At 41.4% G+C, this 19,011-nt stretch overlaps 1 protein-coding gene across 2 annotated transcripts in view; it reads right to left on the reverse strand.

Moving 5' to 3' along the window:
- AMOT (angiomotin) overlaps positions 1-19,011 on the reverse strand; it is a 64,863-nt gene that overhangs the window by 14,549 nt on the left and 31,303 nt on the right. For both annotated transcript variants that reach the window (XM_038588107.1, XM_038588106.1), the window contains 3 exons: positions 16,744-16,889; positions 1,514-1,663; positions 625-815 (listed from right to left, as the gene is read on the reverse strand). In XM_038588107.1, coding sequence (XP_038444035.1) covers positions 625-815; positions 1,514-1,663; positions 16,744-16,889 — 487 coding nt within the window. The remainder of the gene's footprint in view (positions 1-624; positions 816-1,513; positions 1,664-16,743; positions 16,890-19,011) is intronic.

Raw genomic sequence — 19,011 nt, forward strand, 5'->3', positions numbered from 1 at the left:
GGCAAAATAAATAAATAAAATAAAACAAAATCCTCCAGCCACTTTCTATCCCTTACCAAATGGAATATGACCATCTCCATGTCATGCACTCATGAACACAGAGAATGTGGCCTTCAAATATAGACCTGCTCAAAGGGCAGGATGGAGCCATGGTGAGTATAGCCCTTGGCATAGCTTGGGTGAGTCAGAGCTACCAAATGGCGGCAGCCACTCCTGAGTGACATTTCATTTCTGAGTGGCATTTCTCTGAAGAGGCCTCCACTCCAGTCCTGGGGCTAAACAAAGAAAACTGCAAGAAGCTGTGGCTCTGGTGAAGGAGGTGTGCAAACGTTCACTTGATCCCACCTGCAATTGTTCTGGTTCCCAAGGAGAGCCAAGCTATGACTCTAGTGAGTTCATAAGTTAAGGTCAATTTTCAAATTCCTGACCTTCTGCCCTCACAATCTGTTTCACCAGATGAAAGAAAACACATTTAAGCAGAGACTGGGGGTAAGGGGAGGGAAAGAACATTACAGAAAATAACAAGAGAAATGGAAAAATCCATTTTATCAGTCACCTTTGTGTTCTGTCCCCACCCACCCACCCAGGCCCTTCAAGCAGTGACTCTGGCAGCCAGCTACTTACCTCTGAGCAGCAACGGTTGCAGCAGCATCTAGAGCAAAATGTCTCATCACATTCTCCTCCAAATACTTCTGTTCCCATTTAGTCATATCGGCTTCCAGGGCCAGGATCCTCTCCTCCTTCTCCCGAAGGAGCTCCATCAATGCCGTGGCATTGTATTCGGAAACGTTGGTGGGCTGAGAGTTGCCCTGGCGCTGGTTGGGGAGATACAGAGACCCCTCAGGTCAGTGAGAGAATCGTGGTGGTTGAGTCCCATTCGAAGAGCCCCCTATCTTGGAGAGGATTACTGCCCAAGCCACTTCAGTTTGGATTCTGATTCAGAAGCAAGGGGCATCCAAATTTCCTCTTAAGGCAATGGGACTTTCTATCTTGGGCTTCAATATGAGACTCCCTTGGTCAGGAAAGAAGTAATCACTATTCTTGCCTGCCAGCATGGTACACAACAGAAATGGACATTAAACACCTAGGACTGGGGCCCTACTTCGCCCCTAACTTGTTGTGTGGCCTTAAGTGAATCATGCAACCTTTTCTGAGCCTTGATTTTCTTTCATCTAAAAATGAGGAGGGCTATGGCCAGATGACTCTAAAGGCCATATCCAATTCTAAACTGTCTAGGAGTCTATTTGCACTACATCTTACTTCTTACAGGGTTTATGGTTCATCTGAAAATAAAAGGTGCAAAGATAATAGGCATTAAGGATTTTTCCAGGATAGGAAGCAAAGGAAGCCAACTTCATCTTTATAATTGGAAAGCAGTCTGGAAATAAGATCAAGTAGGGGAAAAAAAAACAAACCTAAAGATGAGCACAGGTGTGGTTTTTGTCACCATGTCAGACACTAAATGAAAAATAACCAACCAGGAATGATCTCATTTTCTTTCAGGTCTCCATACCTGCTGAATTCTCAGGGATTCCAGTTCCCTCTCCAGCCGCGTCCTAAGACGATGCTCCAACTGCTCACGTTTTTCGCATGCCGCCTGGAGCTGTACGAGGGCTTGCTGCATCTTCTCCACCTTATCTACATACACCTGCTTCTTTTTCAGCTGGAATTCCAGGTTGGGAGGGTTGCAAGATGGAACAAAAGAGAACAGGATCAATCATGCATCCCCCAAATCCAGCTTTGTGTTTAGATCTCTTTCAGTCCTGCTCCAAAACAAAACAAAAATAAAAAAAAATAAAAAAAAAGAATGAATGGTAAGAAGGTCCTTCATGATGAGTAGAATGCTGCCTTGTACTTATACAGGGAATGTGATGAGGAAGAGGACTTAGGAGCTCTCTTTCATTTTTTCTTCTCCCTCCGCCCCGCTTTGTTTTCCCCAGACCTATTTCCAACAGTAGAGTCTGTCTTAGATGGCAAGCTTTTAAAATTATTAAAATAATAATCCTTATGGCAAGGTCCTCACCTCTGCTCTTCTTCACTCTAAACTGGAATAGTCCAGGGGCAGTGATGTCTTATTTTGGTCATTACAATAGAGAAATTCTAAAAGATAAAAGGGGGGTTCTCCAGGGAGAAAACCTTAATTTGGTGTGGAAAGGAAACCACTCCCTCTTCCCCCTTATATAAGTGTCTTCTCTCCAAGTGACAAAGAATGGGTGCTGAAGGTCCAAAGAAGTCAGAATCATCTTTTTGAAGTCTGTGGTCCTTGTAATTATCCATTATAGTCATCACTGTCCTTTTGGACAATTTCTGCTTCTCAAAAGTGAAGCTACCACACAATGGTTTTTAAGGGTCTTTAATCTCCTCATTGACTAGCACTGCCCCACTAGATATTTATTAAAAGAACACAGGTCACAAAAAAATAAAAAAAATAAAAAAAGAACACAGGTCACTTGCAGTTTCTGCCTCAGTCATGAGCCTGAGTTGATAACATTGGACCATAATTTCTCACCCTTATTCTGGGACCTTTAAAGATATCTAAAGACTCGAACTAATGAATTGAATCTAAGACTAAATGAATCAAACATGATTCTTCCTCTTTCCAAGCCTATGAACCATAACCAAAAGCAAAGGTGGAAGCAGGTTAGGACAACGAAATTAAGTTCTTTGTACCCTTGTAATTCATAAGCTAAATCCTGGCTCTATGGGAATGGTGAGATGAGGAGGATCCCAGGGCTCTTTACAGAAGGCATATACCTCCTCAACACTTAGGAAGAGAGGAGTTAGTGCAGCCTTCTCAGCTTGTTAGTCAATGAGGTTATACTTTTTATTATTATTTTTATTCATGAGAGACACACACAGAGAGAGAGGCAGAGACAGGCAGAGGGAGAAGCAGGCTCCTGGTGGGGAGCCTGATGTGGCACTTGATTCCAGGACCCTAGAATCATGACCTAAGCCAAAGGCAGATGCTCAACCACTGAGCCACCCAGGCACCCCGAGGAGGTTATGTTTTTCATCATTATTTGTGGGGTGCCTCTCTTGATAATAAAATCAACCTATGGGGACACCTGAGTGGCTCAGTGGTTGAGCATCTGCCTTTGACTCAGGGCATGATCGTGGGATCTGGGATCGAGTCCCACATCAGGCTCCTGTAGAAAGCCTGCTCCTCCCTCTGCCCATGTCTCTGCCTCTCTCTCTCTGTGTCTCTCATGAATAAATAAATAAAACATTTTTTAAAAAATCAACCTATGGACTCTTTCTAAAGCAGAAATCCCTCTGAGCTAGTCATATCTGTCATTATCATTTTCATGGAAGCTGAGGTTAGGGATACTTTCACTACTAAGATCTAAATCAAAATATTATCAATAACCTTGTCAAGAGGAAATTGAAGGATTCAGCTCAACTCTAACTTGTCAACAAATTCCCAAGCCCTTTGAACTACCTAGGCAGATAGTTGCAATGTTAGAACTTACCTACCCTTCCAGTATTGCCCACCCCCATTTAACTGGGCCAAGACAGCAGGACCAGCCAGACTCCCCCATCGAGGAAACCAGGCAACTTCTTAGTGGTAATGAGTTCAAATCATTGCTGTCTAGAATGGCCAGTCAGACAGCAAGAGCATGTGCTGGACTGTCCTTGTCTTATAATTGCCTTCTCCCCAAATCAGAATTGCTTAACTTTATCTAGGTTGCAGAAAACCTGTCTCATATTTTCCTACTAGATCTGTGGTATGCTTTGCCTAGGTGACCAAGAAAACTTTTAAAAAATTTTTCCTATAATTTTTTGACATTTCCTTTAATTCTGGGACCTACTTCAATGTAGCCTTATAAACCAGCTGAGGTGAGTTGGAAGTCTACATGTTTTTTATCAACTAGACGTTTCCCTAGGAAATAAAACAAAACAATACTCATCATTCTCTTTCTCTCAGTAAGCTTACACTTCTCCTTCCTGGGATGGGTCACCATTTGTAACAACACTGAGTACGGCAATGAAGACTGTTAGGCCACGCATGTCTCTGCTTTCCTATTTGCTAAGCTTTGAATAATTGGAGAGCAAGGAATATTCTCTATCTTCACCTTCTGGGTTCTATAATCCTCATGAGCTATTTAAAGTTGAATGCATTTATTTGTGAATCACTCTGAAAATCCCAAGGGAGCAGTACAATGCTAATGCACAGGATGTTAACTATAATTAGTTAGGCTTATAGCAGTTATACTTAAAGGCAATTAAAGTGAGCATGCAGTTCTTGCCTTGATGGTAAAGTACTCTGGTGTAAGCTCAGAGAACTGAAAAATAAGCAGTCCAAGGCCAGGTGGTTATTTCCATGTCCTGCTTTTCTGGAAAAAGGAAACATTAATATCTTAGCAAAAGCATCTCCAGCAGTAGGAGTTACTCAGCCAACCTTCTGGAAGGGAAAATGGCTGAAGACAGGCATGCAGGTCAGACAACATCCACAAAGCAGGCCAAAAAAATCCAATTATGTTTTGCCACTGGGATGGTTATATATAAGGTACCGAGACTATTGCTGCTGGCATTATTCTCCTCCTACCTTTTTTATAAGAAAAACAGGTATAGCTCACCCATAAAGACCACAGTCACCTAGTAAATACTTAATCCCTGGACAAATTATGACAGAAGAGGACAATTCTAGGATTCTACCAATGCAAGACCCTATAGATGAAATCAACAAGTCAGCTATATTCTAAGTTACGTGCTCTATGTTTCCTAGATCTTATATTTATTTATTTATTTGTTTGTTTATTTATTTATTTATTTTAGAGAGGGAGGTGGAGGTGCAAAGGGAAGGGGAGGGAGAATCTTGAGCAAGCTCCACACCCATCGCAGAGCCCAACACAGAACTCCATCTCACGACCCTGAGATCATGACCTGAGCCAAAATCAAGAATCGGACGCTCAACTGACTGAACCATCCAGGTGCCCCTTAGACCTCACCCATATTTCGAAAAAAACAAAGGTAGGTCTGTATGGCTCATTAACTCCTCTACAATCGTTATTTGCTTCATTTTTATCTTCATCATGAAAAACCTCCTTTTGTTTTCTGCCTTGTCTCCTGTGCTAAGCTCCTCAAATGTTAAACTGGTAATTAGGACATTCTGGGTTCCCAACTTCATCTTTCAAGGTCATCAGAAATGTCAGTGGCTCCTTCTTAGGTAAAGAGAGAGGCCACACAGTAAATGGTTATGGTTATGAGCTTTGGCCTCAGACTGTGTGTGTTCAAATCCTGGCTCTCCCACACACTAGGTTTACAACCTTAGGTAAGATCCTTAATCTCTCTGAGCTTCCATTTATTTATTCATCAACATGGAGATGATGAAGATGTGATATACCTCTAAAAGGATCAAATGAGAGAACACATGAAGTGCTTAGTAGACTGCCCAGTACAAAAAGTACTTAACATTGTTCCTTTTTTGAAGAGAAAGTTAATGCCAAATCACACATGCTCTAATCCTTTCAACTTTGAACATTCATGCCAGAAAGCCTAGATATGGTTTTCATTTCAGTGACTCTCATTATCATATCAGTGTCTAATTAAGACATACCAAAGAGACAAATAACAATAAAGAGAGAAACAGATTAATAAATATAGAGAACATACTGGTGGTTGCCAAATGGGAGAGCAGTGGGGGGGATGGGCAAAATGGGTGAAGGGGATTAAGAGGTACAAACTTCCAGTTATAAAATATGTAAGTCATGGGTATGAAAAGCACAGCATAAAGAATGTAGCCAATAATATGGTAATACACTTATCATGGTAAGCATTTTATCATGTACATACTTGTTGAATCACAATGCTGTACACCTACAACTAATATTGTAGGTCAACTACACTTAAAGATTAAAAAAAAAGACATTAAAAATCTAGCCATTTTCCCCTAGGAAGATATATAAAACTAAGCCTCAAGGTGCCTGGGTGGCTCAGTCAGTTAAGCATTGATTTCAGCTCAGGTCATGATCTCAGGGTCATGAGATCGAGGCCCATACCAGGTTCTGCACTGGGAATGGAGACTGATTAAGACTCTCTCGCCTTCTGCCCACCCCCCCGCCAAACAAAAAGAAAAAAAAACTAAGCCTCAAACACTTCATATGACAGAGCTTCAGATATCTTTATGGGACAAGGCCATTCACTGGCAATACAATTAGAAGCAAGGACTAGTTAGCTGCAAGGACACCATATTTTCTCCAAAATACCTGACTTGGGGGCACCTCCACTTTGTGAGAAATAAATATTTACAGTCAAAAGTACCATTGAAAGAGCCTTAGGCAGAGCTCATTCCCCACCACATACACACACACACACATGCACGCACAAGAATCAGCTATTTCTATTTGACAGCAAAATGAAAGGTAAAAGAACATAGTGGCAATCAGGAGACTTGAATTCTAGTTCTAGCTCCACTATTGATGGTACTTTGCTTCCCTACTTTTGGCTTCAGGGTCCTTGTTTGTAAAAAAATGAGGAGGGTTATAGGAGTCAGCAAAGCAAAATGGTCAGCAGCAGGCCAAATCCATCCATCCCCATTTCTTTACACACTGACTACCAATGCCTTCTGGCTAGAAAGGCAGAGTTGAGCAGGTGCACTTGCAAAAGAAACTGTATGGTCTACAAAACTGAAACTATTTACTCTCTGGTCCTTTGTAAATAAAGTGCAAGACAATGGAGTGATTTTCAAACTGGTCTGTGGAGTGATTCAGAGGCCACTATGGAAGGTAAGTTGTATCAGATACCTTCTCTTGTATGTGTTTTATATTTTAGGGTTCCACATAAAACTTAAGATCCAAACAAAGATTACAACATTTTTGAAAATATGTAGGAATATATATTGCATGTTGTCTGTCTAGGATTCCTAGAGATTGGGCCTCCCATCTTACCTTATTCTATTATCTTTTCGTACTTGACTCTTCAGCATGGTTAAATAATTTAAGGTTCCTGAGGACCCCATGGCTCATTGCCCTTGGATATGGCATTCTTAGTCTTAGGAGAGAGCACTGACCAGTAAGTTTTAAAAAATTAAAAAAGAAACCCACACTAGGCTACATAGATGGTCTCAGATGGGCTCTGATAGTCTTCCAGTTTACAAATATTTCATGGATCTGCTCTTCCCCTTTTTACCTTCAACACTGACCAATAATTAAGAAAGGAGGCAAAATGAAATCCTAGAATTCTGTATGAGCACATTCTTTTTTTTTTTTTGAGCACATTCTTGGAGGTAAAAACAAAACAGAAGTTCTGCCTTAGTTTGTATGTATGTACATGAAAAAGACAGAACATATAATGTGTGTACTCTCCATAGAATCCTAGATGATCCTATGGTTTTTCTATGTCTTCAGTATTCAAGAAAGTGAAAAGTTTACTTGAAACATTTCCGAAGTCAAGGTAGTGGCTCAGGTCTAAAGATGAGTACCCACAGGCCTCTAGAAGAAGCCAAGTAAATCCATCATTTAAACCAAATTCCCTCTGGATATTCAGTGAATAGGGGAAATCATTCTATCCATTCAAGTTTTCTTACCAAACACCAATTTTCAAAAACTTGTCAAAGCTCCCTTTCCTTTGCTTTCTTTGATTCTATGTTCTCCTATTGTGGTTCCTTAAATCAATCTTACTTTCTGTCTTGATATTTTAGACTCACCTTCCCTTCCTTTTTTTTTTTTTTCATTTTTTTTTTCACCTTCCCTTCCAATCCCATCTCTGCCTCTTGTTATACCACAAAGGTTTAATCTATGATAGTTTATTCTTTTGCTTCTATACTGATGGTTCTTAACTGGGAGCTATGTCTCCCCCAGGGATCACACAGCAACGTGTGGAGACATTTCTGGCTGTCATAGCTAGGGGTAGGCTTCTACTGGCTTTTTGTGGGTAGAAATCAGGTATACTGCTAAACATCCCACAGTCCGTAAGATAGCCTCCTCTACGACTACCAGTGAAGAATTATCTGGCCCCAAATGCCAATAGCCTTGAGGTGGAGAATCCTTGATCTGCATTTACGCACTACTGGAGATCTCATTTATCCCCACTTTCAACAACTGCTTATATTCACATGTTAATGTTATCATACTCTCTAGTCACAGACCTCTAGCCAAGTGCAAGATTTCTCACTGACACCTTAATGTGTCCCAGACTGCTTTTATATTTCCTTAAAAGGCTATCCTTTTGATAGTTCAGTCATTATCATCACTTACTCTATTTTTCTAGTCTCAAAATCTTGAAATTATTGTTTTTCTTCTTTCCTCTGTCCACCATACCCAATCTCTGTCTATTACTATGTATTAATTCTAACATATCTCATATTCTTGTTTCCGTATATTTTCATGGCCTACGTAGTTCTTTTCTTTAAAGATTTATTTATTTACTTGAGAGAGAGAACACAAGCAGGAGGGGCAGAGGGAAAGGGAGAGAAAATCTCAAGCAGGCTCTGTGCTGAGTGTGGAGCCCAACATGGGGCTTTATCCTACAACCCTGAGACCATGACCCATGCCGAAACAGAGAGCTGGACGCTCAACCAACTGCACCACCTGGGTGCTCCTTTAGCCTACATAGTTTTAAATTCTAATTTCACAACTAAGTTATTAGAACAACCTAATATATCTCCATACTTTCAGTTGCCCTCTCCCATCTGCATATAAGCACATGTACACACAGACACACAGTCCATCCTATATACAGTTGCTATAACAGACTTCCTCAAGTAGTACGTTATGGCACTGCTTTATTTAAGAACAGAGCAATCTACTGCTAGCATATCCATTCAAGTAGTATTGATTAGGTACCTACTATATCCTAGGCACCTTCATACCTTCTCTCTCACTTCTTTTCTCTTTAAGATTTTATTTATTTATTCATGAGAGACACACAGAGAGGCAGAGACATAGGCAGAGGGATAAGCAGACTCCCTTCAGGGAGCCCGATGCAGGACTTGATCTCAGGACCCCAGGATCACAACCTGAGCCAAAGGCAGACACTCAACCACTGAACCACCCAGGTGCCCCTCTATCTCATTTATTTAGGCCAGATTTCTTCTCTCTCATCCATATCTCATGCTACTTGGTACTTTTCATTTCCCCCAATCTGCTAGCACACTCCCCTGTCCAGTCTAGATATGGCTCTTAAAAATGCTTTTATCAAAACGTTCCAGCCTCCTACTGCCTTAAAATTCAACCAGGCCTATCTTGCAAATAATCAACCTCTGTATTAATCTAATCATTTCTTTCTTTCTTTTTTTGGTTTTTAGTCTGATCATTTTTTCATCCCTCCTCACCATATCACTAAACTCTACAGGAGTTTTTCCTTGACTAATCTTACTGGACCCTGATTGCTGCTTTTCTCAAAAGCCTCTCATAATGTGTATTCTATTAGTAGTCACTGTATAAGATTTTATTCATGTGTAGATTCCTTCATTCTCTCAATAGATATTTCCTGAATACTTTTCATATGTCAGGCCCTATTCTACATCTGAGAGCAGTAGTGATGCAATGGGAAGCAACACAAAGTCCCTGCCCCACTGGAGAGCAGTACCCCAAAAGCCCCATAAGGGCAGGGACCTTCTATTCCTGTGCATCTCTCTGAGATTCTAGTTCTACTTCATTGTTCACTACCCTCTTGGTGACCAGTTAATATTATTTAGCTCTCAAATAGAAGAGTAAAAATGTGCATAGCATAGCTTAGCTATAACACTACAAATATATGAACAATAAACACATTCATCAGTGTATTTACTTTGTCTGGCAAGTCAAGTTAAGGGTTTCAAGTCATTCTGATTCAGAGATAAATTTTTAAAAGGGAATCATAAAGTGGGAAGAACAGCAGAAAGGCAATCCAATGAAGAATAGGGCAAATACCCTCGAGCTCAATCAATCATATTTTTCCATTGCACTTCTGCAATAATTTGAACCCATTCCCAAGCATTTGGCAGATCTCTTAACCCCCTTCTGACTCAGTAAAATCTGATCCCTGCAAATGAATACCACATGATGGCATCCCTTCACTCCCTCCAACAACTGTGGATGTCTTTCAAATTTATTTTTTAAATGATGGCTATATACAAAATTACTTCTAGGGCTCCAGAGTACCCATTTATCTCAGCCATTTGCAAGGAAGTAATTTAATCATTGACCATTTCCATTTATATGCTGATGGACAAAGCATAGTGTAGGATATTTTAGAATTAAGAGATCTGGGTTTTGTCCTAGATTTATCACTGTCTGCACTTTAATTTCCTAATCTGTTAAAAGAAGACAAAACTTGCAAGGCTCGTGGTGGAAGATACAATAATATATTTGAAAATGTTTTCAAAAAAGTTAAAAAAATACATAGGTGGTAGAGATGAATAAGCAGAATACAGAATTCTTAGGGAGTGAAAATACTCTGTATGATACCATGATGGTAGATATAGTCACTATACATTTATCCAAACTCATAGAAGGTACAACACCAAGAGTTAACCCTAATATAAACTATGGACTTTGGATCACTGATGTGTGAACACAGGTTCATCAATTGTAACAGATTTTACCTCTCTGGTGGATGGTGTTGATAATGGTGGAGGCTATGCAGGTATGGGAGCAGGGAGTAGATGGAAAATCTCTGTACCTTCCCTTCTGTTTTCCTGGGAACCTAAAACTGCTATTAAAAAAGGTAAAGTCTTAAAAAATAATGAAAATATATATACAGATGGATAGGTAGAGGGGGAAGGCTATTATTACTGGCTGGATGAACATCATCACATGCATACAACTCATTAGCTATAGGACATTAAAAGTAGTTATGCAGAGCTAAGTCCGGTGCCATAGAGGACATCCTTCATTATGTTTGATTTTCATCTTCCCTTCCATTGCCACAACCCCACTCACCGTGTCACAGATGTCACAGTGAAAGTGTATCTTCTCTGCCCCTCTCCTTCATACAACTAGTTTATATGTTGCCCCATGACCCTTCCGTGATTTCTGTGTGATCTTGAATTAGCCTTAATGAGGAACCCCTGGCTCCAAGTAAGAGTTCCCTCTGAAGCAATTTAGTAACACTACCCTGGTATTAGTGAGCTATCTCCATCTATTGCCAAGAGGCTGTGGTCTACTGGTGGATATTAAAAGAAGTGAAGAGTAGAAAGCACCTCTAGAAACTTGCTACCAAGAGAACCGAGTTCATTCTGTTGAGAAGACTAAAGAAATTACACAAGGCTTCCAATTTGGGAATGTAAAAAGTTAAAATCATAGGAAAAACTGAGAAAAACAAGTTCTGAGAGGTCACTCCATCTCTATTTGGGGTGGGGACATAATTTCTTAACATATTGGGTGGAGCAGCACCTACTTCAAAAAAAAAAATAGGGATCCCTGGGTGGCGCAGCGGTTTGGCGCCTGCCTTTGGCTCAGGGCGCAATCCTGGAGACCCGGGATCGAATCCCACGTCGGGCTCCCAGTGCATGGAGCCTGCTTCTCCCTCTGCCTGTGTCTCTGCCTCTCTCTCTCTGTGTGTGACTATCATAAATAAAAATATATATATACTGCCGGGGGTGCCTGGGCAGCTTAGTCAGTTGAGCCTCGGACTCCTGATTTCAGCTCAGGTCATGATCTCAGGGTCATAAGATAGAGCCCTCCTTCAGGCTCCATGCAGGGTGTGAAGCATGCTTAAGATTCTCTCTCTCTCCCTCCCCTCTTCTCCACACTCTCTCTCTAAAAAAATGCTGCCATAAATATGGGAAATGTCATCCTTGGATGAAGTACCCTTCAAATAAGCCAATAATCCATCAGCAGAACACCCTGGAAGATTCCTGGGTACAAAATGTACATTATCTGAATTCTTATCAATGCTCTAAATGCACACATAATTAGCACCCTCAGATCTTTCAACCACATTTATAATCCATTATAACTATTGTGTGAGTTCACACAATATGCTATTGTTTGAAGATTATTTTGGATGAGACATAAGCTTCTCTGCCTAGCACATCTTCCTCTAACACTGAGAAAGGGGACTAGTTATGGTACTGTGTGGATAAGTGTGACAGCATAAAACTGTCCATCTCCAAAACCCAAATGACAAATCAATTAAATGGCAAGGGAATTAGAAATAAGAAAGATAGATCAGCCATGAAAGAGTGGTGGAAATGGAAGGGAAACAATATGAATTTTGTTGTGAAGAATTGAGTGGAGTGGCAAAAGGACACCAGAACATGCACAGCCATCAAGAGTTATCACTGCGATGTCTAAATCATCCCGAGTCACTGCAGTTCAGAAAAATTTAACACTTGGGCCCCTTTTCCTTGAATCTCTGTGGCTGTCATTCTAGCCTAAAGCTGAAGAACAAGGCTCACTGGTTTGGGTTGTTGTTGTTGTTGTTGTTGTTTCCAGCCCTCCCACATTCCCTCTGTCCCTTCTAGTGCACTCCGCTTAGTAAGCAGCCCACCCACAGCATCTTCCATCTTTGATCTTGCCAGGGCCTTTTTCCCACCATTCCTGAAACAATTACCCAAGCAGTGGTTCAGCTCTGGATCATCATAAGACAGTAGTCAGCCAGAAGCCTGGGCTGCCTTGAGCCTTGTGAGTGGGATATGCCAGGCATCTGTCAAAACTCTCCAGTGAGATCAAATTAGTGGTAGTTGAGGGGGGAGAAGTTGGGGGAGGTCCCTTCGCGTGCGAGAACACCATGGTTACCATGGGACTCATAGTTCTTTAGACTTGGAGTTTACTGAGCCTCCACTTCAGTACAACCTTCATACATATCCCAAAAGATAAAGGCAAGGATGGAAAAGGCACCATTTACCTTGGCTGGGGTTTACTGCATAGGCTGCAGATTTGTGGCAAGACCTGGATTACAATGAATCACCAAAAAACCAGGTCTCTCCTTTAGTAAAAGTGCTAGCACCTTCCCAGCAAGATACCTCCTCTGATGTCAACAGAACAGGGTCCATCAGAGAATCTCTGCTGAGTTTGGAAGAGGAAGAAGTTGTGATTGCAGGAGAAGGTTCTCTGTAAGCCTGAGGCATATTTCTGTATAGAGCTTAGAGTACAGTGAAGAGTATCACGAGCAAGAGACTTAATGGGATTAGAAAAATGAAATGAATTTCAGGAAGAGCATCTAAATGAGGACTTTGTACAGAGAAAGACATAAATGTATGCAAGGGTTCTTGGACCACTAAAACTAGTCATAATTTTTCCCTGACCATCTTTTTTTTTATTGAGATATATTTTACATATAACATTGTATTAGCTTCAGGTGTACAACATAATAATTTGGTATGTGTATTGACCTGACCTTGCACTTAGTTGGCTAAGAAAAGATCCCTAGACCAACGACTTAATTTGGGAAAGTTTCCTTCATTCTCGTGTGCTAAGTAGACTACAGAGGTTTCCCTTAGAAGAACTTCTAAGGAAAACTCATGGTGCCATGTGTAAGCCATAACTAAATTCTCTGTTTATATGAGACATAGGCAAAGGTCTGACATATCCGTCTGCCTTCAAAAATGACTTTACATAAGTTATCTCCAACACATAGAGGGATACATTTTCTATTCATGAATACCCTTCTTGATTTAGAGATATTCACTAATTTTGTGAACAATGAAGACTCCTTACTAGACTACCTCCAGAGCTACCTTCCCTAATGTTCCCATACATTAAAATTGTACCCCAGATAGAACAAGCCCTAATGGGGCTTGAGTCACAGTGGAAGAGCAAAAATCCAATGATTAATTTATGTATTTGAGAGTAAGAAAAAGGGATATTTTCCTTTGAATATCAAAACGGAGATAACACAACCACCACCCAGGAGCAAACCCAGTTCTGACAGGCTGCTAAAACAGGAAAGAAAATAAAAATCAGTGGATTTTTTCCTGAGACATGTTTCAAGCCCATACATGTGCTAGAGGTGACCAACTTTGAGAGTCTGGAAGACATTACATGGCCTCTGCCTTTGCAATTCCATTGAGTAGAAGGCTCCCAGCCTGCTCTCTCCATCAAATGTTCCACCTCCTTTAGCAACAATTCAGAATTTCCCAACAACTAGACTCTGCGCAAAAGTACAAGCTGGATGAGAGCTAAAAAATTAGCAATAATTGAGGAGTTCATTTGAGAGATATAGCTACTAGATGTCATGATTGAATCCTCGTCCAATTTTTAGAACTTCTTTCTTAAATTGTAGATCTATGGGTTTTGGGGGCAGGGCCCTGGAAAGCAACTAAAAATCTCTGGAACGAATGCCCAGAAAAGCCTCAGAAGTCTGAAGCCAGATATATACCAGGCAACTCTTTCAGTGAGGGCTGCCCAGTGGGAACTACAAATTAACATCCTCTTCTTAGATGTATATTGTATATTATTTTCATGATTAACAACCAGTTGCCACTGAGCCCTAGGACACAGCAAACCAATATAGTTGCAGGGTCTTTGTCCCCATTTATCTCCTACTAGAAGGGTACTCTTCCTGGAGGGGCAGTAGGGCTGTGTATACACCCTAATCTCAAATCAGTCTGGACAAGCTTCTCATAGTCTTGTTGAGAAAGGGGGGCCCAATGGGCGACACATTTTTTTTTTAATGAAAAGATGCAGAGGTTACTAGATCTGAACAAGTGCCCACATTTTCTCTTTGGGAATGGAACCAAAGGATGATTCAGCCAGGGAGACAAGCAGCAAGGTCTAGGGAATGAAGAGTCATGAGATTCCAGTTTTATTACTGGCTCTACCCAAGACTTGCCATGTGACCACCAGCAAACTACTTCTCAGCCAGTCTCTCAGTGTTCCCTTCTCCAAAAGAATACAGTCTTATCCTTGTTCTGTAATTTACTCTGTGGTTTCCTCAAAAAGAAAGGAAGAAAAAGAATATATGAGGTGTAGCAAAAGGCTAAAGGGTGTGCTCCTAGGTCTGGATACCAGACATATACAAGTATTCCTTATGTTCAATAAAGCAACTTTTCAGAATTTCTGATGTAGACAGCTGATGAAGCAAGACATTAGCCTGATTTTATACAACCTGCAGTTTAATGATTAAGCAATTCAGGTCAAAGACATCATTGGTTAGCTGACCTTACCTACTGGAAATGTATGAACCCACAACCCAGCTCCAACAAGCATTTTTTTAAAAAGTTTTATTTATTTGAGAGTGAGAGTGTGAACAAGCAGGAGGAGGGGCAGAGAGAGAGAATCTCAAGATGACTCCCTGCTGAGCACAAACCCCATGCAGGGCTTGATCTCACAACCCTTCAGGATCATGATCTGAGTGGAAATCAGGAGATGGACGCTTAACCAACTAAGCCATTCAGGCGCCCCTCCAATAAGCATTTTAATCTCCACCCCCAAAGCAAAGGATATCTATAAGTCAGACTCTAGGAACTAGAACCATTCCTCTACTGAGAGAGAAGCAGCAGGCAATCAATGAAAGGTGGAAAAACAGCTCAAATACAAGAGGCAAAATGCTGAGGGTCACTAAACACTTTTTTTGGTCTCAAGTTTATAAAGCTTCCAATTTGTCACAATGGAGGTGATTTTTTCCTCTTAAAACAAGTCAAATTTTAGAATAGTGAGTGAGATGTGAAATTTTCTTCACCAAGTTACACTTTGGCATCAATTTTTGCTGGAACACACCCATTCCCTGAAGTACAAAACATCGAAGAGTTAGTAGTACTTCAATACAATGACAACGGACATCCAAGATTAATTAATGACAGACCAGCAGCACATTCCCTCTATTTCACATGAACACAGTTCTGTGTTGCAATCTAATAACATCTACATTAAGACTAATCAGATACATATTTATCATATGCTTCGTAGTTTGGGGGTCCCTGTATTTGTCAAAGAAAAACTCCATCCTTGCACACAAATAACCAACAGTTTCACCTCACCATGTACCTACATTGCACAATCTAGCCAGGAAGACCCAGGGCACAGCTCCTGGCCTGCCATAAACTGTAAATTGTCCCTGAGTCCCAACCTGTTCCAGACCCCTTCAAGATTGCTTCTACTTCAAAACCAATCTGCAAAATAAATCCTAGGACAAGGGGCATAGCCATTAAGATTATTTATTTATTTTTATGTAAGGAGACCAACTTCCCACCGAGTATGGGGAGACCAGGACTATTTTGATTTAAGATCCTTGGAGTACTTTAAAATATCTTGAATCATTTTATAGTTCTCCTAAGATAAAGCTTTCAAGCCCTAAAAGAGGAGGAATTAAAAAGTATATATTTGTCATAGGCTTAAGGCAGAGCTAGGTCCATAGTAAGAACTAGGAGGTGGTGGTTAGCTTATTATGTGAAGGAGCAAATGGAAATTGCTCCTTGACCTTGGTGATTTTCTATTCTGGAGCCAAAGGAAGGTACTTGCAGAGAGGAGAAAAGAAATCAAAGTCCACTCACATCAGCACAGCTCTAACTAGGAGTAGCAGATGGTAGGGTACCTGGGAAGCTCAGTTAAGTGTCTGGCTTGTGACTTTGGCTTGGGTTGTGAGATTGAACCCCAGAGCCTGGAGTCAGGCTGCACTCTCAGTGGGGAGCCTGCTTGGGAGTCTCTCTCTCCCCTTCTGCCCCTCCCCCAGCTTGTCTTTTCTCTCATGCACTCTCTCTTCAATCAATCAATCAATCAATCAATCTTTTTTTTCTTTTTTTTAAAAAGCAGATGGTACCTTCCTGTTGGGGGACTGTGTAGCTGCCAGTACACCAAAATGGAGAGTCCCCCAGTGCCCTTGATTCCCCAGTTCTTTCCCACCTCAGGCTCATATGCTACCTAAGAAAACTACACATACCTCTTCTTCCAGCTTGACCACCTTGGCCTGGGCATTGCTCAGGGCCTGGTCTCGAATTTCAATGTGTCTCCGTTGGTCCTCATTGGTAGAACGGGCAGTAGCTAGCTCAGCTTCCAGCTTCTCCTTCTCCTTCTGGCTTTCCTTATCTATCAAGACATGAATTATCATTACTGCCATTCCAGAGCTGGCTCAAAAACTTACCCGAGTACACTGACAATCATACCCATTACTAAACATTCTCTAACACACAGCTAAAAGAACCAGCAGACCCAAGATCTGCACTCTCTTGCTGGCTTTACCGCTAACTTGCTATGTAAATTCAGAAAAGTCATTTAACAATGGTTGTGCAGAAGCAATGTGAAAGTAGATGCAAAGTGTTATGAAAGGTGTTATGCAAAGAATACACAAACACACACACCAGAGGAACAGGTAGGCTTGTCTCTTCAATTTTATTTCTTCAAGTGATCTTGTATTGGCAAAGGAGCAACTAAGCCCCTCAAATTTTCCCATTATCTCATAATATATTAAATCAAAATGAAAATGGTATTTCACAGAATATATAAAACTCCAAACCCTACTCTTTACTAACATTAATTTCCAATTGAAATAAATCCAGGATTGTGTTGTAGGTACAGAAGCCCATGACACACGTAGTTCATCCCCTCCGAATTTCTAGGTCCCTCCTCTTTTAACTAGGACAGACCTCATACCAGAGACTCAAAGGAGCAATTTGGATTCTCATTTGGAGGTAGTGTGCCCTTCCTCTGAAGACCACGATACTTAAGTTTATAAGAGAAACTAAGAGGGCAGCCTCACCTTCCTTCCCACTCTGACTTTATATATCTATTCAGCTGTACCTCGGAAAGAAATGAGCATTTGTTGAATACTTATTGCACATCAAGTAACTTACTCCTCAGAAAACCCTGCAAGGAAAGTGTTACTCTCTCTTCCCTGTTTTGTATATGACAAAGCAGAGACCCAGAGGCTTTGAGGAACTGGTATGAGGTCTTACAATTAGTGAGTAAGTACATAGTGGAGCCCACACTTAAGGCCAGGCTGTTCTAAACTCTTTCTAACCAGACTGCCTTCTCCTTGGGTTGAGTCGGTTTGGCCTCTCAAGGGTAAGTGGAGCACATTCCCCAGGGGAGGCTTTTCAAGACGGCTTTCTTGCCTCTCGCCACAGTTCCAACCACGCAGCCCCCTGTTGATGTCCAAAGGCAAAAAGAACTGAGGCCACAAGCCATGCCCTCTTCCTTGCTTGCTATATAAGTGGAGTCTAGTTTTCCCTTCTAGAACCATGTGGCAGTATTTCCCCCTGCTGCAAATACAGTTTTTATCTACTAGGTTCCCACATTTTATAAACCACCAGCAGAGCTCCCAGGACACCTGAGATACCATCGCCACACAAGGAGGAAGGGTATGAACCAGCAGATCCAAGGACCAGAATCCATACGTTTTCTCTTTTGTTCTTTTTTGTCCTGGGAGGCCATTACCTTCTCCACCGGGGAACTAGCTTCCAGGGTAACGGTGAGTGACACCACTATAGCAACTTCACAACAATTTATACTAGGTACTGATGACACCAGAAAAACTACATTCTTCCCTCTATACATACTGACAAAGAAACAGGAAGCTCAGGGAAATGAGGAAGAAAAAAAAAGCCCCACTTCTGAGGCCAGCACACAACAGAGCAACCCCAGGAAGGGAGGGGGATATTGTAAGTAAAGATCAAACAAACTTGTAAAAGCGGACTGGAAGCTGCATGGAGTGACTTGAAAGGGTCATGTGGAGGTCCTGCAAAGATGGGGCCTGACAAGTCCCTACTGTGCACTACTCCAGCTGGGAGCCACGGTGACGGAGACTGGGGGTAGGGAACACCAATTACGGGCATTTGCAGAAGTTGAGGGTAGTTCATCTGTTTCCCCCTATGGGCTCAATCCACTGCAGAGTTTTTATTGCTGGTTTTATTGTGGCAATTGAAAAGAATGAGGCATTGTCTAGCTGGGTGGAGTCTATTAGGGACCGATAAAGAGGAGGATTAGTTCATTGTCATGGTCCTCGGAGTATTTCCAGACAAAGGAAATGCTATTATGAGGAAGACATAGTTCTGCCCTCCCCACATCCTCCAAGTCCATGGCCAGAGGCAGTAGCTCAGGCCATAGCCGAGGTCCTCCTCTAGCTCCCCTTGCACTGTGCCAGTATGCAATGACATGATATAATACAGGGTGTTTAACTAAGGGAGGCACAGGTGCAGATTCAGTACTCCAA

Source organism: Canis lupus, chromosome X (assembly GCF_011100685.1).
Source record: "Canis lupus familiaris isolate Mischka breed German Shepherd chromosome X, alternate assembly UU_Cfam_GSD_1.0, whole genome shotgun sequence".
Classification (NCBI taxonomy): Eukaryota; Metazoa; Chordata; class Mammalia; order Carnivora; family Canidae; genus Canis; species Canis lupus.